The 26,026-nt window shown below is 42.4% G+C and overlaps 4 protein-coding genes across 7 annotated transcripts; 1 reads left to right on the top strand and 3 right to left on the bottom strand.

The window, feature by feature from the left end:
* Positions 1 to 4,254: 4,254 nt before the first annotated feature.
* LOC138413575 (eukaryotic translation initiation factor 4 gamma 1-like) lies at positions 4,255 to 7,844 on the bottom strand. 2 transcript variants are annotated; one of them, XM_069537769.1, is made up of 3 exons: positions 7,222 to 7,844; positions 6,109 to 7,092; positions 4,255 to 6,048 (listed from the first exon to the last, which is right to left on the bottom strand). In XM_069537769.1, exons 1-3 carry the CDS (start codon positions 7,636 to 7,638, stop codon positions 5,953 to 5,955), a joined length of 1,497 nt encoding a protein of 498 aa, XP_069393870.1. In that variant the 5' UTR covers positions 7,639 to 7,844; the 3' UTR covers positions 4,255 to 5,952. The 2 variants fall into 2 exon arrangements, with proteins under 2 accessions (XP_069393870.1, XP_069393869.1); XM_069537768.1 differs by having other exon boundaries at positions 4,255 to 7,092; positions 7,222 to 7,841.
* A 641-nt stretch (positions 7,845 to 8,485) lies between these two features.
* LOC138413576 (eukaryotic translation initiation factor 4 gamma 1-like) lies at positions 8,486 to 11,126 on the bottom strand. Its single transcript, XM_069537770.1, has 2 exons — positions 10,543 to 11,126; positions 8,486 to 10,413 (listed from the first exon to the last, which is right to left on the bottom strand). The coding sequence occupies exons 1-2, from the start codon at positions 10,957 to 10,959 to the stop codon at positions 9,334 to 9,336; spliced, it is 1,497 nt and encodes a 498-aa protein (XP_069393871.1). The 5' UTR covers positions 10,960 to 11,126; the 3' UTR covers positions 8,486 to 9,333.
* A 706-nt stretch (positions 11,127 to 11,832) lies between these two features.
* Positions 11,833 to 14,498, bottom strand: LOC138413582 (eukaryotic translation initiation factor 4 gamma 1-like). 2 transcript variants are annotated; one of them, XR_011245951.1, is made up of 4 exons: positions 13,860 to 14,498; positions 12,577 to 13,730; positions 12,416 to 12,469; positions 11,833 to 12,195 (listed from the first exon to the last, which is right to left on the bottom strand). XR_011245951.1 is itself a non-coding variant. In XM_069537779.1 (2 exons), exons 1-2 carry the CDS (start codon positions 14,274 to 14,276, stop codon positions 12,681 to 12,683), a joined length of 1,467 nt encoding a protein of 488 aa, XP_069393880.1. In that variant the 5' UTR covers positions 14,277 to 14,498; the 3' UTR covers positions 11,833 to 12,680. The 2 variants fall into 2 exon arrangements, 1 of the variants encoding a protein (XP_069393880.1); XM_069537779.1 differs by having other exon boundaries at positions 11,833 to 13,730.
* A 4,116-nt stretch (positions 14,499 to 18,614) lies between these two features.
* Positions 18,615 to 20,681, top strand: LOC109632114 (transmembrane protein 74). 2 transcript variants are annotated; one of them, XM_020091245.2, is made up of 2 exons: positions 18,615 to 18,849; positions 19,478 to 20,681. In XM_020091245.2, the coding sequence occupies exon 2, from the start codon at positions 19,545 to 19,547 to the stop codon at positions 20,388 to 20,390; it is 846 nt and encodes a 281-aa protein (XP_019946804.1). In that variant the 5' UTR covers positions 18,615 to 18,849; positions 19,478 to 19,544; the 3' UTR covers positions 20,391 to 20,681. The 2 variants fall into 2 exon arrangements, with proteins under 2 accessions (XP_019946804.1, XP_069393816.1); XM_069537715.1 differs by lacking the exon at positions 18,615 to 18,849 and adding an exon at positions 18,928 to 19,078.
* Positions 20,682 to 26,026: the final 5,345 nt, after the last annotated feature.

The raw sequence follows: 26,026 nt of genomic DNA, 5'->3' as shown, positions 1-26,026 counted from the left end.
AAACATATTTTTAGCAAACACACCATGGCTGAGTATTTCCATCTTAAGAGCACATTCACAGAAATCACAGCCTTGTCCAATAGCAAAGACGTTTGTGTGGTTGACCCCACTTGGCTGCAATCGACTTAAAGGTTCAGTTCGAAGGATTTAGTGAAATCTAGTGGTGCAGTTACATGTTGCAGCTGACCTCACCCTCCCCTTCCAAACATAAAGGAGAACATGTGGCAGCCTTCAGTTGTCCTAAAAACTCAAAAGGTGTTTGTCCCATTTGGACTACTGTAAAAAACATGGCAGCCTCTGAAGAGAGGACCAGCTCCTGATGTAAATATAAAGTATTTAAATATAAAGAGCTCATTTAGGGTAAAGAAAAAAACTATTTGTACACTTTTGTTAAAACAGCTGGTGAAAATAACACTACAATTATTTTATATTAAATTTCTGCCAATAGATCCCTTTCACCTAAATCTTACACACTGAACCGTAACTTTTCATCGTGAGCCAAGATGGAGGAGACCCTGATATTAGCTGTGTCGAAAACACTTTATGATGTCAGACATGGAAGTTATAAACTGCCCCATTAAAAAGATATGTCTAACCTCTCCCTAACACTGCTGGAAACAAATACCAGTCTGAACATTTTGTCAGACAGGATTTATGATACAAACCTAGACAACCGATCCTGTCAACTTGTGGGTGGAGCTCAGCAGCTGGAAAAAGGCTCCTCAGCTATAGGTGAGCTGTGAGGGTGGGCAGACGTGGGGCGGGGACATTTTAGCAAAGTCATGTAGCCCAGTCTCGAAATGTGGAAGAAGGGGGGAATAGGTACACTTAATCATTTGAAGGCCATGAGGGGATATTTTCATGACAAACCTTTTGAATGTGTAATTTTGAAGATTCTGAAGTTCTAGGTGTAATAAGTTACTGGGACAAAGACTTAAATGTTTCTGTAGCTTATTTACCAAAAAGTTACTAATGTAAGAGAACAAATAATCCCATAAAGCACAATAAAATCAATCTAAGCTTCTTGTGGCATCAGTCAGGCACAATGTTACCCAATTATAGGACTGTTATGATGATGGAGGTTGATAAAAATGTCACAAAACAATGGACGCGGCCCCTTTAATGTTTTGTTGTGCGAATTTGCTCTAATGTTCCATCTTATGTGGTGGATCCAAAATGCTCACAGCATGACTTGGAATCAGGAGAAGCACAACAGCAGCCTGTCTGCTTTTGTCTCTTAAGATGTTTTGCAAGGCGTAGAGTACAGGCTAATTTGCATGAGAACAAAAAGGCAAAGTCTGGCTACGTTCATAGAAGTGGGCTTTCATTTGAAAAGGGCATTTTTTGATAACTTGTCTGATACACTAATCAGCAGTTGTATTATTGTAAAATGTAGAATTCATCTTTGAGCAGTTTAAGGTCAGCAACACGTTTTATTGATTATTCTTGTGTGCTAAACTGGTAGCTGAGACTAACGCTGGTTGTTTTCCTCTGCAAGAGGGTCATGTGATAGGAACCTGACGAGTTTGCGATGGCTACGTTGTCACCAGAAAGACCCAATCAGCAAGCTGTTGTGATTGTTTCCAAACGTCTCCGTCTTTGCCTGTCCAGACTAAAACACAGGAGTTTTTAAACTTCTCAGTTTTAGGCTCTAAAACTCCATTTCTGTGTCAGATGTAGGGTTGATGTTTTACAAATACAGAGTATGGATGTAGCCTCTGTCTCTTTGCTTCTTTCTCAACCCTACCAATCTACCTGTCTGGTTGCTCCTGTGTTCCCCTTTGTCTCTCTACCTCGCTCTCATTCTGACTTCCTATATGCATCATCGACAAGGAAAAGAAATGAATGTTCAATGTTAGGCTAGATTACATCACTGCAATGTAGAAACAGGTGGGTGAGGTCTCAGGAGTGTTACAACACATACACGGCTGCTGTTGTAGCAATTCTCTTCCCTTGAGATAAACACCTGTAACATTATAGATAGATCTGAGGTAGACTCATGGGAGAAAACGTTCTCTGCTGTGTGTGTGCGTGCGTGTTAGTCTTCAGGATACTGTGGAACAAACTGAGACGTACATGTTCATGATTTAACAGTTTGTGACTTGTATTCTCCGTCCCTGTGCTGGTTTAGTCCCTGAGAAGATAAACAAACTGGCTGAGGTTTCAGTCAGTCGCTCAACACACATCCAGATAAGTGTGATTGTTATTCCCTGGGAAACTGCATGGGCTCGAGTGAAAATGGGAAGGATGGAAATGGCTCAGATTTCAGCACAGTAGGCCATGCAGCTGTTTATATTATGGTCTATATAACCATCCCAGGAGGTTGCCTTTGCAATTGGAGCTCCTGCAGTCTGCAGGAAAACCAGCCTGGAAGGAAGCAAGCCTCAGTTTAAAGGACTGAGGGGAGATTATCAGACAGATCTGTAGATAAAAACTAAGATTGCCTGACTGTTGACAGTGGTGTTGTTCGATATCAGCAGTGGATTATTGTGTTTTAAGTGCTCCCTAGTCTCCTTCCCTCAAGCAGGTCAATTTTCTTTGGTTAACCCCGACATCCCTCTAAAGATTTCATATCAGTGTGCACGTAATTTACTGTGTAGTATTAATTCATTGTCACCTCGTATCGATCCTCTCTCTGTCTGTTACATCAAATCAGTGGAGGGCTTAATTAAGTGTTCTGTTCTGGTGGCAGATGATCAGTCCTCCTCGCTGCCTGCAGGGGGTCAGGGGGTAAAAATAACACAATTCACAGGTGGGTGAGACATATTGTCATCACTGCCGACAGGATATATCCACCTGGGGTGTCAGAGACAGCAGGCTGGCCAAAGTAAATCAGAGCCAGTATTGATTCTCTTAAATATTATAAATTCCTGTCTTATGGAACTAGTTTGACATATTGTGAAATGCATTTATTTGCTTCTCAGCTAAGAGTTAGAGGAGAAAATGATTACCACTCTGATCTCTCTGTGCTAAACATATAGATATAGCCAGCAGCTGGTTAGCTTAGCTGAGCAGAACAACTTGAAGCTGGCTAGTCTGGCTAGTCTGGCTTCCCTGAAATAACCACTAGGAGCATTCATGTGATAATTTAAGTTTGATCATTTGAGTCAAATAGTTTTAATTACATGTAAAACACTTAATTGGAAGGACAATTAACAGTATTTACAAGTTGTTATTTTCTTATATTTACAGAGAGAATAAGGTGCAGTGATTAGCACTGTCCAACCAGAAGGCACCTGGCTGAATGAGGTGTGTGTGGGTTTTCTCCAACCTCCAGGTTCCTCCCTCTGTCCAAAGACATGCATAGTGGGATTAGGTTAATATAGATTCTATATTGACTGTGGGTGTGAATGTGAGTGTGTATGGTTGCAGCTCCCTTTGTGGCGGATAAGGATAAGCAGTATAAATAATGGATAGATGGATTTACAGTAAGCAATAAGATCGCTTTTGATTCTTTGTATGTTAGAAAAGTAAAATCTATGTATAGATATAACATTTCTTCCAGGCTTTATTTATATTGTGCTATTTGGGAGTACATTACTATTTTGGCGACCCTTCTACTTGAGTTAAAGTAAGTACTTGCTTTTAAATCTACTTACACTATTATAGTAGTAAAAGTACTTGCAAAGTGTATCCTACTGCCCAAGCGTCCACCTCTCATTATTGATTGTTTTTTAAATTTGAAAAGAAGAAATATGAACATGTAACAAAATACATTATAAAAATACACAGTAGCAGGAAGTACATGTATCTACTTAACTTTGCGTAAAGGCTGGAGGGAGGGGGAAACAGATGTGTGAAAAAACACACCCTTAACTAATTCTCTCACTTGTTCAACAATAACAACAACAGAGCAGTTCCCTAGTTGCCAGTAATGAGTCACATAACCTCAAGTCAAAATAATAATGAGAGACAGGACTTGATGTCCTCTCCACTTGATCAGTGTATAGTTTTCTGCCTCGACCCTGATATTGATGCTGCCCCCCCCTCTCCTTTAAATATCCTAATGGGTCTTTACTGCCACCTTATGGTTATTTGCTTCTACTGACACATTAACCCAGAGCAGCTGAGTTACTGTAAATATTTAGATCGTGACACATTTTACAAAGATAGCATTTATCTGTGTGGTTTATGGAACTCTCTAAGTATTAATGGTTCCTCACGGCCACGTGGCTGTATTTGACTCTTCACTTTGATTGAACCTCTTTGTGTAAATGTGAGTATGGACTGCAAACTTTCACTGAGCTGAATTAATTGGATTTAATGTTTGTTTATTTTTTGTACTTTTGAATTCTTTAGCATATTCTCTAGGGTTGGGAGAGGTTTTCTTTCCCTTTGCCTCTAAATTCCTTTATATTTATGAAATGCATTCCTTCAGACTTACTTGACTCTGATATTTCACCTCCGGGGATTTTGTTCTGTTGCTTAGCAATCACTGCAGGACATGAAACAAACCATGATGTAGAACCGCCTGTCTAAAGCTGTAAAGGGAATACTGCTTGTCTAGTTCTACAAGAACAAAGAAATGTTATACGAGAGGCTACAAATTTCTGAATATCTACAGTGGGAACCATTTACAAATTCTAAGCAGTGACTTCTGTGTTAATATGATGCATTATTCATCTACTGCAGATTTTAGGAGCCAAGTCATTATGTTCTGTATGTAAAATTCAAGGCAGATATCCCAACTGAAATTCAGAAGCAAACATTTTATCAATGACAGTGGTGCCAGCAGATTACTTAGTGCTTGGCTTCCGATGTTCACCAAATATAAATGATATCTTTGGCTTGAATTCCAGACTTTCTGATTTACCTAATTACTGAAAGTTATCCTTTGCTGTCTGAAATGTCCTTCTTACTTTATTTACTGCACTAAGTATATAGAGCTAGACTGAACCTGACTGTGTTAAAATGAATGGGATCCGGCAGCTAAAACAAAACGTTTGCTCTTTTTATAATGAGGAAGCTATTACAACTGGGAACATCAGAGTGGCTGTAAGAAATAATCACTGCTCCAGATGGAGATAGAGAATCAGCAGACAGGACGGACAATTATCATCAAGAGTTATTGAGGGCGGTATAATGCAAAAGCAGCTGTGGCATGTTGGAAAAGATCTCATTAATTATGATAAAGAGATGGATTTATCATAATGGAAGGATCGATGAAATGGCAGAATTAATCTTTTCTTATCCTTAAAGGATGGCGCGAGGAAAACCATTACTGTCCTGTTGTTATCCCACAGTGTCTGTGGTGAAGCCAGCCACATCACTTCAATTTTAATAAGTCACTTTAAATAACCTTGAAGGCCCAAGTTTTAAATATTTCATTACATGTGCCACCACCACACATGTAGTGTGCCCTCACAAACAGGAAAAAAAGAAAAAAAATCCAGACTGAACCTCAGTCTGCGTTTCTGTGAATTCTCTTGTCATGCTGCTGTCTGCCTGCACTCTCCTCTGCGGAAGGCTTTTTAAGAGCTGCTGGAGAATTGCGTGCTACACTCACCAAACAAACCCAGGGGACTGTGTTCATGCTTATTAATAATCCACAGTTCTCCGTGGCACACTACCCTTCCAGATACCTCAGGACACTCTCTGCCTGTCTGTGGTGCAGATACAAACTGTTCTGATTTAACCTGTACGACATAAACACGCTGATATCTGATAACACTTTTAAACTGACAATTCTTTTTGTCTTATATTAAAAAAATTGTTGATTAGAACAATTGTTTTGCATTAAACATCATTTCTAACTATCTAACCCCCCTTTTTTATTCTTGATGTAGTTTTTACTACACATTTTTATCGTATTATATTGATTTTTCATTTAGTTTGTTTACCCGGAATTTTACGACATGAATAAGTCCCAAATTGTTTTTATTTTTTATTTCTTTATTTTTATTGCTTTTGAACACCATTCCTTTGGAATGGCATTGGTTGGGGGGTTGATCCTCAGCACACCAGTCGGTTAAGGAGATGGGAGCAACGGGATGCTTCCAAACATCTCATCAGTGGAGATGCGCCCTTGTGTGGCACAGGATCGATGACCTCACCAAGGTGTGGCACAGGGTCGATGACCTCACCGAGGTGTGCTACAGGGTCGATGACCTCACCGAGGTGTGCTACAGGGTCGATGACCTCACCGAGGTGTGCTACAGGGTCAGTGACCTCACCGAGGTGTGCTACAGGGTCGATGACCTCAGCGAGGCAGCGCCAGATGTTTGGCACCTCTGCCTCAATGTAGACAGCCGTCTCCACTATGTCCTGCAGCCCTTTCACGATCTGCTCCGCTGGCAGGACTCCTGCTTCATGCAGCCGCCGCAGCAACAGGCCCATCTTCCTCCGAGAGTCACTGCTGCTCTCAAACGTCAAGTCCACAGCAGAGCAGACAAACACATGGAGGAGTGAGGGGCTCATTTGCTCTGCCACACAGCTCATGGCTTCTTCTAAGTTGCCATTTGTAAGAAAATTGACAATTACCATCTCTGAAAAGGTTTCACTGTCGCACGCAACAGGCCTATAGTCAGTGGGCTTCCTTGGTCGTGGCATTAGGTGGAACTTTTCCTTCTCTTGGGGAGTGGAGACTGATGCTTTATCCTCGGTCTTAGGAACTCTGCCGCCAGTCAGCCCGAGGAATTTTCTCTTGGGGTCTGTTGCTGTCTTCAGCATCAGAGAAATCCTGGAGGATGTCTTTTCATCCTTGGCAATAACATCAATCTGGTCATAGTGTGTGTTCATGACCTTCTCGGGAGTTACTGTCTCCAGATTCATGCCAATAATCTGGAGGAGCTCACACAGGCACTCAAGAGACTGTTCATCTTGGTTCTTCAGGAGACCCTCGATGCAGCTGTGCATTGCAGCCTCGCTCAAAATGCGAGCGAGAAAGAGCTCCCCGATAAATTGGATTGTACCAATGGAGCGACGAAGTGAGGCGTCATCCAGCTCTTTCTTCATCTGCTCCAATCCCCTCTCACTCTTCTCATCAGTGTTACCTTTGCCAAAGATGTCTTCGTACTCTGCGCGGCAGCGTCTGGCGAGCAAAATAGTGAAGTTGACAGAAGTTGTTGAGTCAACTGTGGGTTGGAACTGGACCTGAGGAGAAGAAAACATAAGAAAACCTTGTTAAGGCTAATTCAACTCACATGTGGTGGAAAACATTGTTGTTTGTATTTTAATATATACAGTGTAAGACGATTGCATTGTCATAGATGCGTGACCTACCTTTGGGAGGCTGCTGCACATCCTGGCATAGAGCTTTGCAGAGTCACCCATTACGGCACTCTCAAAGAGGAGGTTGACGACTTCTTGCAATTCCTCCACTGTGTTCAGCCACAGTTTCTTCAGCTGCCCCACTGAGGAGTGGAACGTTTCAGGAGTCAGGCTGCTCAGGATACTTTTAACAGCCCTGATGAGCTCCTTGTTCTTGAGCTGCTCATCTACCTCAGAGGGACATCCAAAAGTGGCCTTGACAGGCTTGATTTGAGTCTGTCCGCCCTTCTTGCTCTTGAGGTTAGATGAAGCCATGGCGCTCTCCTTCCTTGAGGAGACTGAGGGCTTCACAAAAACCCTAGGATCCCTTTGGCGGATACTTCCCTTCACTGTGTGGGACAGAGGAAACTTCTTGGTGGAATCTGCCATGTTTTTTTATTTCTTTTAAGATCTTTTTGTTTGTGTAGAATTAAGTAAATGCTAACAACAAGCTGCGTCGAGAATACAAGTTAAACTGAGCAAGATGTGTGTTGAGTAGACAAAGTGAACCAAGCCAAGTGAGCCACATAGACCAAGTGAGGTGTGAGCATTGATGTAAAGAGATGACATCAAAGTCATAGTCATGCCAAGCTCTCTGGTAATTCTTTATCTTTGATGCTATGATGTGACCCAAAACGATTTGGGGGGGGGGGGGGCTGAGTGTGTGTGTGTGTGGGGGGGGGTTATAAAACATATTTTCCAAAAATTCTAAATGATGTTTTTAAATAATCATAACATTTAAAAATGTATATTGTGGGTGTAGTTTACTTTAATATAAAGGCTTAGCTGCCAGTGTTAAGTTTCCTTCAGCTGCTGGTTGTGAGCGTCTCTAAATCAATAAATACATTAAAAACAATATTACTCACATTTAAAGACCAGTTCAAAGGTCTTAAAATGTGAGTAATACTCAATAATACGTACAGGAGTAATCAGCAGACTAAATTATTGTATGATCACTCTGTCTTCATTACTACATTATTACATGAACATCTGGAGTCATTACTACATTATGACATCATTACTACAACACTATAGTCAAACGTTTGGTATTTGAAGCATTTTTATTTGTTACTTATAAACAGTTCACTCTCTTTTATCATTATTAAACATCATTTCTAACTATCTAACCCCCCTTTTTTATTCTTGATGTAGTTTTTACTACACACTTTTATCGTATTATATTGATTTTTCATTTAGTTTGTTTCACCTGAATTTTACGACATGAATAAGTCCCAAATTGTTTTTATTTTTTATTTCTTTATTTTTACTGCTTTTGAACACCAAGTGGAATACTTTTTAATGGTAGAACAGGTAACTTGGCTTCCACATAAACTTCTTACTTCCACAAGTATAAAGCGAGGAAGACAGTGCAGACGAGCATTAGACTTAAGATTATGACACAACAGACCATGAGGAAAGTAGTCATGGTGTTCTCTCCACAGCAGCACCCTGTCTTCAACACAATAGTAGGTGCTTGCACTTGTCCCATCAGATGTTGTCCAGCCTCATGGGGGGGGTTCATCATCAATGGGAGGGTGACTGTAGTCCACCGGAATGAGCATTCGTTCCACCCAGGTTTGTGGCATGGTGGTGTAGACTCTGGAAATGAGCTCCGGTTAGCAGTGAAGCTAAATGAAGGTTTTTATTTGTTTTAATTGTTCATTTGCTTTTGCTTGCAGTTGTTTTCTTATGTCTGTCTCATCAACACATTGTCGATATAGAATGTGTTGAATACATAAAGTTTAATTGATTGATTGAATAGTTATAACCACAATGTAAGCAGTTGTGGGTCAGACCACATCTACATTTTGCCACACACCTGTAGGGTTTCATGATTGCATCTTGCACAATTAAGATGCTATTGCGTTCAAATCTGTCCACAAATAGAAAAAAAATATAAATAATAATAATAATGTTCATGATATGCAGCCAGTTCATTTCTAGATGAAATTTATTTAAAGTTTCACAGAACAAAACTTACGTCCAGGAATACGCAACAAACAATCATTTTTATTGTTAAACCAACAGCTTGGGGTAAGTAGTGAGTCAGGTCCAGAGGAATGGCAATGGTTGGGGGGTGGATCCTCAGCACACCAGTCGGTTAAGGAGATGGGAGCAACGGGATGCTTCCAAACATCTCATCAGTGGAGATGTGCCCTTGTGTGGCACAGGATCGATGACCTCACCGAGGTGTGCTACAGGGTCGATGACCTCACCGAGGTGTGCTACAGGGTCAGTGACCTCACCGAGGTGTGCTACAGGGTCGATGACCTCAGCGAGGCAGCGCCAGATGTTTGGCACCTCTGCCTCAATGTAGACAGCCGTCTCCACTATGTCCTGCAGCCCTTTCACGATCTGCTCCGCTGGCAGGACTCCTGCTTCATGCAGCCGCCGCAGCAACAGGCCCATCTTCCTCCGAGAGTCACTGCTGCTCTCAAACGTGAAGTCCACAGCAGAGCAGACAAACACATGGAGGAGTGAGGGGCTCATTTGCTCTGCCACACAGCTCATGGCTTCTTCTAAGTTGCCATTTGTAAGAAAATTGACAATTACCATCTCTGAAAAGGTTTCACTGTCGCACGCAACAGGCCTATAGTCAGTGGGCTTCCTTGGTCGTGGCATTAGGTGGAACTTTTCCTTCTCTTGGGGAGTGGAGACTGATGCTTTATCCTCGGTCTTAGGAACTCTGATGCCAGTCAGCCCGAGGAATTTTCTCTTGGGGTCTGTTGCTGTCTTCAGCATCAGAGAAATCCTGGAGGATGTCTTTTCATCCTTGGCAATAACATCCATCTGGTCATAGTGTGTGTTCATGACCTTCTCGGGAGTTACTGTCTCCAGATTCATGCCGATAATCTGGAGGAGCTCACACAGGCACTCAAGAGACTGTTCATCTTGGTTCTTCAGGAGACCCTCGATGCAGCTGTGCATTGCAGCCTCGCTCAAAATGCGAGCGAGAAAGAGCTCCCCGATAAATTTGATTGTACCAATGGAGCGACGAAGTGAGGCGTCGTCCAGCTCTTTCTTCATCTGCTCCAATCCCCTCTCACTCTTCTCATCAGTGTTACCTTTGCCAAAGAGGTCCTCATACTCTGCGCGGCAGCGTCTGGCGAGCAAAATAGTGAAGTTGACAGAAGTTGTTGAGTCAACTGTGGGTTGGAACTGGACCTGAGGAGAAGAAAACATAAGAAAAACTTGTTAAGGCTAATTCAACTCACATGTGGTGGAAAACATTGTTGTTTGTATTTTAATATATACAGTGTAAGACGATTGCATTGTCATAGATGCGTGACCTACCTTTGGGAGGCTGCTGCACATCCTGGCATAGAGCTTTGCAGAGTCACCCATTACGGCACTCTCAAAGAGGAAGTTGACGACTTCTTGCAATTCCTCCACTGTGTTCAGCCACAGTTTCTTCAGCTGCCCCACTGAGGAGTGGAACGTTTCAGGAGTCAGGCTGCTCAGGATACTTTTAACAGCCCTGATGAGCTCCTTGTTCTTGAGCTGCTCATCTACCTCAGAGGGACATCCAAAAGTGGCCTTGACAGGCTTGATTTGAGTCTGTCCGCCCTTCTTGCTCTTGAGGTTAGATGAAGTCATGGCGCTCTCCTTCCTTGAGGAGACTGAGGGCTTCACAAAAACCCTAGGATCCCTTTGGCGGATACTTCCCTTCACTGTGTGGGACAGAGGAAACTTCTTGGTGGAATCTGCCATGTTTTTTATTTCTTTTAAGATCTTTTTGTTTGTGTAGAATTAAGTAAATGCTAACAACAAGCTGCGTCGAGAATACAAGTTAAACTGAGCAAGATATGTGTTGAGTAGACAAAGTGAACCAAGCCAAGTGAGCCACATAGACCAAGTGAGGTGTGAGCATTGATGTAAAGAGATGACATCAAAGTCATAGTCATGCCAAGCTCTCTGGTAATTCTTTATCTTTGCTGCTATGATGTGACCCAAAACGATTTGGGGGGGGGGGGGGGGCTGAGTGTGTGTGTGTGTGTGTGTGGGGGGGGGGGGGGGGGGGGGGGGGGGGTTATAAAACATATTTTCCAAAAATTCTAAATGATGTTTTTAAATAATCATAACATTTAAAAATTTATATTGTGGGTGTAGTTTACTTTAATATAAAGGCTTAGCTGCCAGTGTTAAGTTTCCTTCAGCTGCTGGTTGTGAGCGTCTCTAAATCAATAAATACATTAAAAACAATATTACTCACATTTAAAGACCAGTTCAAAGGTCTTAAAATGTGAGTAATACTCAATAATACGTACAGGAGTAATCAGCAGACTAAATTATTGTATGATCACTCTGTCTTCATTACTACATTATTACATGAACATCTGGAGTCATTACTACATTATGACATCATTACTACAACACTATAGTCAAACGTTTGGTATTTGAAGCATTTGTATTTGTTACTTATAAACAGTTCACTCTCTTTTATCATTATTAAACATCATTTCTAACTATCTAACCCCCCTTTTTTATTCTTGATGTAGTTTTTACTACACACTTTTATCGTATTATATTGATTTTTCATTTAGTTTGTTTCACCTGAATTTTACGACATGAATAAGTCCCAAATTGTTTTTATTTTTTATTTCTTTATTTTTACTGCTTTTGAACACCAAGTGGAATACTTTTTAATGGTAGAACAGGTAACTTGGCTTCCACATAAACTTCTTACTTCCACAAGTATAAAGCGAGGAAGACAGTGCAGACGAGCATTAGACTTAAGATTATGACACAACAGACCATGAGGAAAGTAGTCATGGTGTTCTCTCCACAGCAGCACCCTGTCTTCAACACAATAGTAGGTGCTTGCACTTGTCCCATCAGATGTTGTCCAGCCTCATGGGGGGGGGTTCATCATCAATGGGAGGGTGACTGTAGTCCACCGGAATGAGCATTCGTTCCACCCAGGTTTGTGGCATGGTGGTGTAGACTCTGGAAATGAGCATCGATTAGCAGTGAAGCTAAATTAAGGTTTTTATTTGTTTTAATTGTTCATTTGCTATTGCTTGCAGTTGTTTTCTTATGTCTGTCTCATCAACACATTGTCGATATAGAATGTGTTGAATACATAAAGTTTCATTGATTGATTGAATAGTTATAACCACAATGTAAGCAGTTGTGGGTCAGACCACATCTACATTTTGCCACACACCTGTAGGGTTTCATGATTGCATCTTGCACAATTAAGATGCTATTGCGTTCAAATCTGTCCACAAATAGAAAAAACTATAAATAATAATAATAATGTTCATGATATGCAGCCAATTCATTTCTAGATGAAGTTTATTAAAAGTTTCACAGAACAAAACTTACGTCCAGGAATACGCAACAAACAATCATTTTTATTGTTAAACCAACAGCTTGGGGTAAGTAGTGAGTCAGGTCCAGAGGAATGGCAATGGTTGGGGGGTGGATCCTCAGCACACCAGTCGGTTAAGGAGATGGGAGCAACGGGATGCTTCCAAACATCTCATCAGTGGAGATGCGCCCCTCTGTGGCACAGGGTCGATGACCTCACCGAGGTGTGCTACAGGTTTGATGACCTCAGCCAGGTGTGGCACAGGGTCGATGACCTCAGCGAGGCAGCGCCAGATGTTTGGCACCTCTGCCTCAATGTAGACAGCCGTCTCCACTATGTCCTGCAGCCCTTTCACGATCTGCTCCGCTGGCAGGACTCCTGCTTCATGCAGCCGCCGCAGCAACAGGCCCATCTTCCTCCGAGAGTCACTGCTGCTCTCAAACGTGAAGTCCACAGCAGAGCAGACAAACACATGGAGGAGTGAGGGGCTCATTTGCTCTGCCACACAGCTCATGGCTTCTTCTAAGTTGCCATTTGTAAGAAAATTGACAATTACCATCTCTGAAAAGGTTTCACTGTCGCACGCAACAGGCCTATAGTCAGTGGGCTTCCTTGGTCGTGGCATTAGGTGGAACTTTTCCTTCTCTTGGGGAGTGGAGACTGATGCTTTATCCTCGGTCTTAGGAACTCTGCCGCCAGTCAGCCCGAGGAATTTTCTCTTGGGGTCTGTTGCTGTCTTCAGCATCAGAGAAATCCTGGAGGATGTCTTTTCATCCTTGGCAATAACATCCATCTGGTCATAGTGTGAGTTCATGACCTTCTCGGCAGTTACTGTCTCCAGATTCATGCCGATAATCTGGAGGAGCTCACACAGGCACTCAAGAGACTGTTCATCTTGGTTCTTCAGGAGACCCTCGATGCAGCTGTGCATTGCAGCCTCGCTCAAAATGCGAGCGAGAAAGAGCTCCCCGATAAATTGGATTGTACCAATGGAGCGACGAAGTGAGGCGTCATCCAGCTCTTTCTTCATCTGCTCCAATCCCCTCTCACTCTTCTCATCAGTGTTACCTTTGCCAAAGAGGTCTTCATACTCTGCGCGGCAGCGTCTGGCGAGCAAAATAGTGAAGTTGACAGAAGTTGTTGAGTCAACTGTGGGTTGGAACTGGACCTGAGGAGAAGAAAACATAAGAAAACCTTGTTAAGGCTAATTCAACTCACATGTGGTGGAAAACATTGTTGTTTGTATTTTAATATATACAGTGTAAGACGATTGCATTGTCATAGATGCGTGACCTACCTTTGGGAGGCTGCTGCACATCCTGGCATAGAGCTTTGCAGAGTCACCCATAACGGCACTCTCAAAGAGGAGGTTGACGACTTCTTGCAATTCCTCCACTGTGTTCAGCCACAGTTTCTTCAGCTGCCCCACTGAGGAGTGGAACGTTTCAGGAGTCAGGCTGCTCAGGATACTTTTAACAGCCCTGATGAGCTCCTTGTTCTTGAGCTGCTCATCTACCTCAGAGGGACATCCAAAAGTGTTCTTAACAGGCTTGATTTGACTCTGTCCGCCCTTCTTGCTCCTGAGGTTAGATGAAGCCATGGCGCTCTCCTTCCTTGAGGAGACTGAGGGCTTCACAAAAACCCTAGGATCCCTTTGGCGGATACTTCCCTTCACTGTGTGGGACAGAGGAAACTTCTTGGTGGAATCTGCCATGTTTTTTTATTTCTTTTAAGATCTTTTTGTTTGTGTAGAATTAAGTAAATGCTAACAACAAGCTGCGTCGAGAATACAAGTTAAACTGAGCAAGATGTGTGTTGAGTAGACAAAGTGAACCAAGCCAAGTGAGCCACATAGACCAAGTGAGGTGTGAGCATTGATGTAAAGAGATGACATCAAAGTCATAGTCATGCCAAGCTCTCTGGTAATTCTTTGTCTTTGATGCTATGATGTGACCCAAAACGATGTTGGGGGGGGGGGGGGGCTGAGTGTGTGTGTGTGTGTGTGGGGGGGGGGGGGGGTTATAAAACATATTTTCCAAAAATTCTAAATGATGTTTTTAAATAATCATAACATTTAAAAATGTATATTGTGGGTGTAGTTTACTTTAATATAAAGGCTTAGCTGCCAGTGTTAAGTTTCCTTCAGCTGCTGGTTGTGAGCGTCTCTAAATCAATAAATACATTAAAAACAATATTACTCACATTTAAAGACCAGTTCAAAGGTCTTAAAATGTGAGTAATACTCAATAATACGTACAGGAGTAATCAGCAGACTAAATTATTGTATGATCACTCTGTCTTCATTACTACATTATTACATGAACATCTGGAGTCATTACTACATTATGACATCATTACTACAACACTATAGTCAAATGTTTGGTATTTGAAGCATTTTTATTTGTTACTTATAAACAGTTCACTTGCTTTTATCATTATTAAAGATATTTTGTAGCAGCCAATTGTCCAACCATCTCATACAAAGATTAAAGTGACTGTTAAATCAGAAACTATTCAGTAACTACCAAAACTAAGTTGCAGGCTCAAAGGTCCAGTGTGTACGATTTAGGTGAAAGGAAACTATTGGCAGAAATTTAATGTAGAATCATCCTCATGATGTTTTCATTAGTTTATTTCATCTTAATTGTATGAATTGTAGTTGTCTTTACCCCAGAAAAAACACTTTATATTTAAATACCATTTAAATATAAATATATTATTTAAATATTTACATCGAGGGGGTCCTCTCTATGGAGGCCTCCATGATTTTTACATCAGTCCAGACTGGACAAACCAAACACCTTTTGAGTTTTCGAAAACTGAAGACTACCACAGGTTCTTTTTCATTTTTGGAAGGGGAGGGTGAGGTGAGTGTTGTTCAGCTGCAACATGCAATTTCAACACTAGATATCACTAAATTCTACACACTGTACCTTTAATATATTTTATTATTTTAATTATAAAGTTTTTATATGCACAAATTGATACATGTGTTTCAGCATCATTTATCTTTAAACAGAATAAGTTAGCCCACAAATCCAAATATTTGCTAACCCAGATAGCGTACTTAGGTCATTTTATAAAATATTACTTTCATTAACTTATTATCATCTTTCCTGTCTATACTTTTTTCATGCAATGGTCAAGCTGGAAATGTACACCGCATTTTTTCCTCTTACAAGTCTCAACATGTCGTACATTAGCATGCTGACGTTCGCTTTGTCTGTTGGTTTAGTTATGGGGGAATTCATTTCATAAAGGACAGATGGTAGAAAGATTCCCATGTTTAGTTATGGGGGAATTCATTTCATAAAGGACAGATGGTAGAAAGATTCCCATGTTTTCGACTTGGAGTAATAGAGTTCTTTGTGTGTGGGTTAATAAATACTGTACTTTGACACCCTTGACAGATGAAATAAAGTTAAAAATGTATTCCAAAAACATCTGTCTTTCTGTAAGTGTAACCCATATATTGCAAACCGTTCATCTAATTGCTGTCAAACTTGACATGTGTTAATTGTTCACGGCCCACGAAGAGCAGTGTTGAGTTTGTTGTGATTTAAACACGCGATAAGTTCAATATGAATAAAAATGTATCAAACCGTCAAACAGCACTATCAGTCATTGTGTGCAGGGCACAATTCAAGCCACTTCACTCTGCATTATAGACTGTTTATAAAAAGCTCTGCACGCAATGTCCAGCACACCGAAGTGACTATATTGTAGAACAGTTTGAGGAGGACTCACTAATGACAAGGAATAATTGTGTCCAAACTGGCAGGTTTAGAAGAGGCACTGTACTAATTATTACTTTTGATGTAACTGCAAGTGTCGTCTTTAAGCCTGTTGATGATGCTTCTGTTGCTCTTTTCTCAAAGTGGTAAAAAAAATTAGCTACGCTGAAGCTGTTCAATGTTTTATGAGAGCACAATGCATCTGTTATTTATAGTGACATATTAAGGTGTAGGTTTAGAAGTGCTAGTTTTGGGGACCTGGGGGCTTTTTCCCAGCAGCAGCCTGTTTCCCACTCGTACAGTTTTATTCATTCATATTCATCGATTTTGCAACACAGTCTGCTACTGTCGGACGCTGAGCAGCTGGAGCAGCTGGAGGTGAGGTGAACCCATTTGGCGCCTCATTCATTAATGCACTTCATTATAGTTCACAGGTCTTCTTTCTACCATATGCTTTCAGAGGGATCCCCCCACCACCACCATATCTGCTACATCCATGTTTTATTATCTTTATTTGGTGTATAGCTACATGACTGTGGCAGGAGACACACTCACACACTCACACTCACACACACAGGATTTATAGCCTTTAGAAGCACTGACTCCCCAGCCGCCCCTCCTCTCCCCAGCCTGGTGTCCTTGCCAACAGGAAAAATGGTGCACTGTTGCAGACAGATAGCATCTGATTGTCGGCTGTTGTTAACCCCTCAGATGTGCACAGTCAGATTTCAGGTTCCTCTCTCTGCATAAAAGCGACTTGAGTCGACTAGTGTGACCTATGCACCATAAACCGTTCTGATCACCTGCCTCTGTAATATCTCAAACATGTAGTCTTTCTTTTTTTCTCACCACTCTTTCTCTCACTTTACTCATCTGTTAAATGGAGTCTTGTTGGGAAGTGAGCCAAAGCCGTTTTCGCAGCCACTAGGACTCCAGGAAAAGTGGCGACTATATTTATAGCTGCTGCCTGGTTGTGCTAAAGAAGGTGGAACAGTCGGCAAATGAATATGCACTTTAAAGTGGGATTAAGAACTGAAATGGCTGATGGTGGCCCATGGGGCCTACTTAGCATTTAGTTTACTTAGCATCTAGTTCACAAATCACAAGAAAAAGAAAATACTGTGCTAATTGTTTGGGTTTTTTTGGAAGATGCTATCAACACTTAAGGCTCTGAAGGCGTGCGAGCTGAACTTCCAAAGATTAAGCCCAGATGGGGTCACAGATCGGATGACCTATTAGATGTCTAGATTAAACATGGATTAGGATGGCTTTGACATACTGACCAGTAATCTTCTGAGAGAGCACGGTCGAACAGATGGTACGTGATACACACAGTTCAGCAATACTCTTTGCAAAACACAGCTGGAAAGATTTTTTCCTCTGATATGATGATAGCATATCAGTGCAGATTATTGTGTGCATGTGCATGATCCTCAACTGTGTGGCCACACAAAGGTTTATTCAAATAGTCTATGGGATAGAGTGATTAAGGGTGCATATTTTTATATTATTTCATTTAATGTAACATACCGTAAGCACTTGCAGTAAACACATCCATATAAACACATGCACTATGTAAGGGAGGCAGCATTTGGCTCACCTGGTAGAGCTGCCACCCCAGTGAGGCACGGCCTCAACCTGCAGAGGCCCGGGCTCGATTCCAACCTGCAGCCATGTATGCCCTACAAGCTTACTCTGTCCTATCCATTAAAGGCGAAACACGCAATACAAAAAATACATTTCGAAAAAAATATATGAAAGGATATATTACAGTCCAGTCAGTGAGAGACATATAATGAGTGAGCACACACACACACAAAAGGCAATGAGCAAAGACTTAAAAGTTGAGTGTGTATCCAGGGGATTCTCCACCAATAAAAACACACTTATGACTATACACCCCTGCCAACCACCACACACCAGATCCGACATCAGACTAAGAATTTAACAAAGCTTGGAATATTTACTACAATGAATATGACATTCAAAAATAAGGGTTTTCTTATGTTAAAAAATAAAGAATGAAGGAATGGTCAGAATGTAATTTACCAAGTCGTAACAAATTTGTATTATCTGGCAAATTAATTTGGAAACGGCATGAAAAAAACCCATGTGTTATGTGGCTGTGGCTATAAAAGGTGTTGTCTGCTAACCAGAAGGCCGGCGGTTCAATCCCGGCCTTCCACCATTTCCAATGAATGGGTGAATGGCAAAACTGTGCCGTAAAGCACTTTGAGTGCAAGAGTACTATCCCCTCCCTCTCAGCCCCTCAAATCCCTATCCCCGCTCATGGGGACTGTAGTGATCTCAATCGGCTCACAGACAGATAGCTGCGCTCCTGTCAGCGCCACAGCGCGGGCAGCTGAGGCTCTGTGTGTGGGAGGGACTATAAGAGCTGCTGCTCCACAGCATCGTGTGGGGAGAGAATATAGGCTATTCAACGCATATTCACTGATAAGGCACCTTTAAAGATAAATCCGCCTGCGTTATGCGCTGTCACCATCTATAGTGACGAAGAGGAGGAGAAGACGAAGGGGATGCTGAAGTAGCGCGGTGAGTTCACGTCTTTCGGTCTCAGGGAGGTTTCTGTTTGGGGATCTGGGAGGGGGGGGGAATAGAAATAGATAGGAGCCGGATTGTGCATGACTGGTCCACCCTCATGCAGCAGCTCACGGCTCCTGCAGGACTGAGAAAGTGTGCAGAGACTGTTCCTACACGTATTCGGGAGAATTGCTTGTATTCACGGCAGATGATTGTTTTCTCGACAGCAGATTAAATGTGGGTATGTTCAGTTTGTGCCAACATTTACATCTGATCTAGTTTTCGTCATTTCCACGATCTATTCACTAAATGCAGTGACGGTTTTAAACAGAATTAGAATGGTTATATAGCCTTAATCTCGGTTTATACGTGGATTGTTTTCCTAATTGGATACAGAGGTATTTGGCTAATCACAACCGCTATAAGCGCCTTTCAAGAAGGGTCCGCGGATTTCTCTTTAACGATATAATCAACTTTAGGTGCTGCTGCTGATTTTGGTACAACTATAGGTACACGTGCATTTCGCGCACCGTTACGCACAAGTTTTTTGCGCATTAGTGGATGTGCGGTTTGACGCTTTGTAGTGAGGGGAATCTAATTAAGATGCACCATTTAACTTGGAGCTGTGCCCTCTTATTAGGGATGCTGTGGAGGGACAACATCGTGGGAGGAAGGCTCAGAGTCAACCAGCGGGTGGCGATAACCGAATGGCTTCTCCGGAGCCGCTTCCCGCAGATGAGGCAGGGAAGCGGTCGGATCCTCCCAACGTCCTTGACCGAGTTTCCGGTGTACCGCACGTCCGCAAGTCGGCCGGATCAACAGGAGGAGTGCTCCCCGGGGAGGCTGACTGTAACCCGGCCCGCAGCTGCCATGGCCGGTGTCTTTCAGCACCAAGGACGGCGCCGCGCAAGGGCGGCGCGGAGCTCAAACTCGGTCACCTCGGCGACGAGAAAGTGCGAGTTTGCTGCGATGAGGAATTAGAGACATCTTTCACCTACATTGATGAAAATGTCAACCTGCGGCTGGCCAGCCCGGACACGAGCTGTAAAAGTGTGCACAGACCCGTGCGCAACGGCGAGCCTTGCTCAGAGACGTTCCCGGAGCTTTCCTTCATGTCCGAGGACGATCTCTCCTTCGGGGAGGGCTCAGGAAGTTCTATAGACTACGGCTTTATCAGTGCAGTCACGTTCTTGGTGACGGGGATCTCCCTGGTGATCATCTCCTACGCAGTGCCTCGGGATGTAGTGGTGGACCGTGACAGCGTGTCGGCGAGGGAGATGGAGAGGCTGGAAATGGAGAGCGCCCGGATAGGTGCCCACCTGGACCGGTGCGTCATAGCGGGACTGTGCCTGCTCACGCTTGGCGGCGTGGTGCTCTCCACGCTGCTGATGATCTCCATGTGGAAAGGGGAAATGTACAGGAGAAAGGTCATCGCTTACTCAAAGCGCTCCGCCAAACATTACGGCTCCATCAGCCTGAAAACTAGGTCCAGTCCCAGCCACTCATCTGCGCACTTGTCCCTGGAGGAGGACATGGAGGAAACTTTGACTTAAAATGCTGCTCGGCATCCCAAAAAAATGCTTTGCATATATAAACCTTTTGTGTATAACTGAGGAATTAATGCCATTTACATTCTCTAACATATCCTACTACTGTATCATACACTCAAAATAGGTCTGCAACATTTTGTCCTGTAGAAACAGATCACATGTTCTATTATGTATCCACTGGAGAGCAGAAAAGCACTCTAATGAAAAGTGAGCAATAGGTAGAAAAACACAGTGTGGTGTCAAATTGTTCTGAATTGATTTTACCACACCACAGCATAAAAGTGATGGTTAAGAGCTTTGTGTCACAAACCCTGGTTCATGTGTTTTTGTACTAGGGATGCAAACTCCTGAGAGCCTCCATTTATTATTAAGGCTATTCATATTTAATGTGAATGTTTCCTACAGCAAAATTGTTCACAGACACATTTCAGGAAGTCCGGGAAGTGTGTGTCCCCAGGGCAGGAGAGTGGGTGTAAAGGGAAATTTATGGCCGACCTGTCCCTGTCCACTGTGATGTGGGAGAATCAGCTCACCGGTCCACATGGTAATATCCAGTGACAGTCCCTCTCTGGTGCAGTGCTGAGGTAAGCCAGTAAGCCTGGCATCGTGCATGTGAGCCAAAGCTCCACGTCGGTTTGATTGTACTGAGCAATTTGACTATAGGCCTCATTCGGCAGTGCTGACATGCAGTGTGCTCTCTCCTTGGCTCTCTGCTGACTCTCTGCTGCTTTTTCCCCTTCATCCTCCTCAGTCCTCTTGACATTCTTGCAGATGCACACATGGACAGCGTATTATCTTATTAAATCCCCTTAAAGTACAGTGGGAGATTGTGGAAAAGTGAGCATGCAGAGTTGGTGCCGTTGTAACACACTCAGTACAGTGACTTCTGCAAAGGGCCAGTTGTTTACACTTTCTAATGAAGTCCCACCCTCACATTCTGAATGAGCACACAGTGAAAAGATGGCCTTCATTTCAAGACACACAAAAAGTGACTATACCAAACTGCAGATTCATTGATGACGAAAGATGAGTAGTTGAAAAATAATTAAAACTAAAATCTCTTTATTTTTATTGAGATGGTAAGGTAATAACTCATGTTCTTTCTTGAATGGCTGCACTGCACATTTCACTACCTGTGAGCTCAAATCATCTTCCTGATGATTTTAAGCACCAGCAGCCCAATTATCAGCACACTGACAACTGTGCTCTCCTGGTTACTGTTTGCCTGACTCCAGAAGTTAGACTACGCCGGACTTGTTTTCTTTCCAGACTTAATGGTAATAATCAATTTTAACACTTCAATGAAAGCAAAGTTAAATATTTGTTTTTGACTTCATCTAAAACTGCTGTTTTTACATTTCAGGGTTGTGTTTTTTTACCATTCTCTCTTTTTCCCCATCTCTCACTATGTAAGAATGGACTCAGGAACCTCTAATCACACATCAAAGAGTCGCCCTACTTCCAAAACCTTAAGCCTTCACCACTTCAAAGAGCAAATTACCTCTCCAAAGTGAGGGATCATTCTTTTTAAAGGTTATATTTGATGTTATCATGAGGATTTGAGAAACCCAAAAAACTGCAGGTGGCACAAAGAGTTTAGAGAATGAGATATATCATGTGCAAAACATGTTTATGCCCTGGTGATCAGGATCTTGGTTGAAGAAAATCTGAGTTTGTGTTTTACCCGGAATATGTCTCGCTAATGGATGCAAATGCAGTCTGTAGAAGCCTGAGGAATTAACGCTAAAGAATGCAACGTAATTCTCTTCATAAAGTTTTTGTGTAGGATCCCTTTGTAAGGATCATAAATCATGCGTGAACCAGTAGAATTTATTCATATTTGCATATATTCATATAAACAGCCTAACGCTGCATTAGACAAAGACATGTCCTAATGATTCTTCAGCAGTGACACTTACCTTGGTCTTCCAGGCCGTGTGACCCCGAGGCTTACATTCAAAACGACGTGAGTCAGCCTCTCTTAATGAGATGCGTGGGCTGATCACTCTATGGTAAACAGCTCCAGGCCCCACACCATTGCTGTGCTCTCATTCAGTTGCATTGCTTCTGTGTACACTGTCACTACATCTGTTACAAATGCCAGTCAAGAAAAACATTTTTCAAAACATTTATTTTTCCGAAGTGAAAAGAACTGGATCACTGATTCTGAAGGTATTCAGCATTATCGTTCAAAAAAGTCTTGTTGCTGCAACGAACTGATGCGTGTCTGTGTTACTCAAGCTATTCATTTTCTCTGTCTGTCACCACAGAGGCGACAAGCGTGTGTGCTCCCTGAAAAACACCCATTACGTTTACGAATGGCAATAAAATGCCAAAATGAAGAGATTTCCAGGAAAGGTAATAAAAAATTAATGATCCAAATGAGGCAACGTTGTCCCGTTCTCTTCACAGAGGCTGTAAATCCACGACTAGTATTACAGATGTTAAAGCCATGTTTCGTTAAGCGAGCTTTCCTGGTGTCGTTGGCTGTGGAAACATGGTGCAATGCCCAAGTGCTGGACACTCATTCCTTCCCTCTACTGTTGCTCATAACAATACATTCGTATAAAAATTAACTTCTTTCAACACATAAAGGGGCGACCAACAACAATGTGCCTGAAATTATGAATGAAAACACAGAGTGATAAATTCTTTGATAAACTCTAGCAATATTGTTGCTCCATTACACATGCACTACGTCAGTGCTTTGCCTTCAGTATCAAAGTCATCTCCAGAGGTGGCATCATCTGTGAGAATGTCACTCGTGTAATATACACAGGATCTTAAATGCCTGAGGGGAAACCATTAACATTGCAGACTTCAAACGACTCATCCACAGCATGTAACTGCACAAATACTCTGTAGGTTTTCTGACATATAATATTCCTCCCCCAACATCTCTCCTATACCTTCTTTATCCTCCCCCCTACTTCTTTCTGTCCTCCCTGTGGTTGGCACCGTGCCTCATAGCCAACTCCAGGCTTCCCCTCATACAGCCAACTAAACGTGTTTGGGGGGGATTTAATCAGGGATTTGCTTGAAGCGACAGCATTTTACACGCCAAGCTCAAATATATTTCCTGAGGTTTCATGCATAAGCTCTTTATCCTTTAGCAGTGCACAGCTAAATCACCCCTTATTGATATTTGGTTGGCTCCTCCGTAAGTCGATCCCTTCAGGTAAGGCCGAGGAGCAGCTGAGCTGCTGCCATCAGCTAATTTCCCAAAGGTGTTATTGCACTCCCTCACCTTGTCAGTGCTAATACTGTGTGTGCACAAGTATGTGTGTATGCAAAACTTTGCACCATAGATCAAAGAGCTGCTGACCTGAAAATTCATTTCAGATAGTTTCTGTGATGATGGTCTAAGTAAGTCATTTAACACTGGGAAGAATAAAACTCTCTGGAAAACGATTCTAGGCAGAGCCACGGAATAATGTAACATCCATATACTGTACAGAATATGGAAAAGGAGTTAAAGGAATAATTTTGCTTGTGCTTAAAAATGCGCTTGTTCTTTACATCATTTTAACTCTGCCCAGGTGGTTATGTTTTCATTCATCCATTTGCTTGTTGGGTTGTTTGTAAGCACGGACATAGAATCCACAGGATCAAATCCTGGTGGAAGGGTGGGGTATGTGTCAGGGAACAACCTTTTTCAGTTCTGGCATTTTTGACATTTTTACTGAATCCTCAAATAGTAATTCACGGATCTTAATGAGAAAGGAACAAAAATAAATTATTTTTATCCAAATAAAAATCCAGAATTAAAATGTAGTTTCATTAGTAGACTGTTGGGCCTCAGTGCTAGTATGAACTCCACTGAGTGCCCTTGTAGCTTTATGTGGGGTTATGTTTTGGGTTATATGTCTTGGCTGGGTCCAGTGAGGTCCTGTAGTCTCTAATGGTTGCCTGGACACCTAAAGGTGATGACATTACTCCAGGAGGTCGAAGGTCACGAGATCGGTCCACATGTAGAACCACAATTTGTCAAAATAAAATAAATACTTATTCCTCAGTTACTTGTTCTTGAGCTGCGGAGATGGTGGTAAACAGATTTAGTTTCCCTTGGACGGAGCTACAGCTGCTTCCCTGTTTCCAGTCATTTTGATGAGCTAAGCTAATCAGCTGAGCATATTTCCCAAAAATGTCAAAGCTGTCCCCTTTGAATATGTGTCCAGTGCATCTGTGTTGTGTGTGCACCCACATTTTAAGCTACAAGTAAAGAAGACAGGCATACATATTAGATATATTCTTATCTGTGGTAAGCTTGGCCCCCAGCTGGGTGGATCGTGAAGTCCCCAGTTTCAACAAAAAAAAAGTTTCCACTCTGATTGATTGCTTTGGAGGGGAAGACAAAAGCCAAACTCCTCAGGGATATGCCTTCATTCTGGATGGCTTGCTCCATAGCCTTACTCAGGCAGGATATTTTCAGTCAGTGTGGATTTTTGGGGAGTTCATTGTATTGTAAATATAGTTCACAAAGCCTATTGCTCAGGATGCACTTAGCTAGGCTGTTTTACATTTAGCCCGCAAGAACATCCTCGTTTAGCCCCATCTGAGCCCTTTCCGGTGGTTTCATTTTTACATGGCATTAAAGCGCATGAGAAATAAGTTTATTCTGCTTGTGTGTGTTCCCTTCAAGGCAGTTTATTATTAGATACCCCCTCTTCATCAGTACTCTCTTGTCTCATCCTTTTTCTTGTGTCATACTATTTTGCAATCCTCAGTGGCTCAGCAGTTTCCACTGCCGCGTAGTTAGACCGAACAAATACCCTATTCTTACAAGAAAAGACCACAAGTGGTGCTCTGTGTCAAATCAATTTATGTCTCTGGTCAGCTGTGTTTGACATGGCTGATTCTAAAACAGTCCTCCGAAACGCTTTGTCATTTGCTCACTGGTCAACCCCACTTATGCCTCTTTGGCCGCCTCACCCCGCAGACGGCAATCAGGCCAGCCCTCACAAGAATGTCTGCGGGGCCACTTCCTGTGTTGCGCTCGGCACCTTAACATCACTTTCTCAGACAGATGAACTATCAGCGCTTTGGCTGCCATGGTAGATCAGAGAGGAAATTGAGGTGATCGTGGGATCAGTCTTACAGTAAAACCACTCCACTGCTCCTGGGAGGCAATACAGGTTTTGTCTCTGTCTCTCTCAGCCTCTCTATTATCCACTACAGGGAATTTTAAATGGGCTCTTTGTAATGGCAGTGATGTGGTCAGACAGTGGCTGCTATAACAATAATACAACCATTATATTTTCATCTAAATGCCTCCTCAGCTTAGCAGATGTGGTTAATGTGGACATATTGCAGAAACAAAACACAGGCTCAGTTCACCTCTCGTTTAGCTCCTTGTAAATCAGTTGTGCTCGGCTCCATTGATTTAATTTGTATCAAACTGCTAATGCAGGGTCATGTATGGCCTCCTGTGCGTGCATGTTTCTCCCATTATGCTTATGCATTTACCTCTCATTACAATAAATAATGCGACTTTGCTGCGGTAAATGTTAGTGTAAGTGGACACGGCCTTTAGAAAGACGCCAGTGACGCAAGAAATCACCTTGTTCAACTGTCACTGCAAAACAGAACTCTGTGGAAAAGCGTGCTGCACAATCCAACACATTCATATCTTTTTTCTG

This window comes from Paralichthys olivaceus, chromosome 13, assembly GCF_024713975.1.
Source record: "Paralichthys olivaceus isolate ysfri-2021 chromosome 13, ASM2471397v2, whole genome shotgun sequence".
In the NCBI taxonomy this organism is placed as follows: domain Eukaryota; kingdom Metazoa; phylum Chordata; class Actinopteri; order Pleuronectiformes; family Paralichthyidae; genus Paralichthys; species Paralichthys olivaceus.
The sequence above is the reverse complement of the archived record's forward strand: the minus strand, read 5'-3'. Positions and strand labels throughout refer to the sequence as shown.

Bases quoted from the DNA above. Each gene is read 5' to 3' on its own strand.
- LOC138413575 (XM_069537768.1), bottom strand. From the start codon at position 7,638: ATGGCAGATTCCACCAAGAAGTTTCCTCTGTCCCACACAGTGAAGGGA. The intron at 7,093-7,221 runs GTAGGTCACGCA...TCTTCTCCTCAG, and splicing joins TGTGCAGCAGCCTCCCAAAG to GTCCAGTTCCAACCCACAGT.
- LOC138413576 (XM_069537770.1), bottom strand. From the start codon at position 10,959: ATGGCAGATTCCACCAAGAAGTTTCCTCTGTCCCACACAGTGAAGGGA. The intron at 10,414-10,542 runs GTAGGTCACGCA...TCTTCTCCTCAG, and splicing joins TGTGCAGCAGCCTCCCAAAG to GTCCAGTTCCAACCCACAGT.
- LOC138413582 (XM_069537779.1), bottom strand. From the start codon at position 14,276: ATGGCAGATTCCACCAAGAAGTTTCCTCTGTCCCACACAGTGAAGGGA. The intron at 13,731-13,859 runs GTAGGTCACGCA...TCTTCTCCTCAG, and splicing joins TGTGCAGCAGCCTCCCAAAG to GTCCAGTTCCAACCCACAGT.
- LOC109632114 (XM_020091245.2), top strand. From the start codon at position 19,545: ATGGCTTCTCCGGAGCCGCTTCCCGCAGATGAGGCAGGGAAGCGGTCG.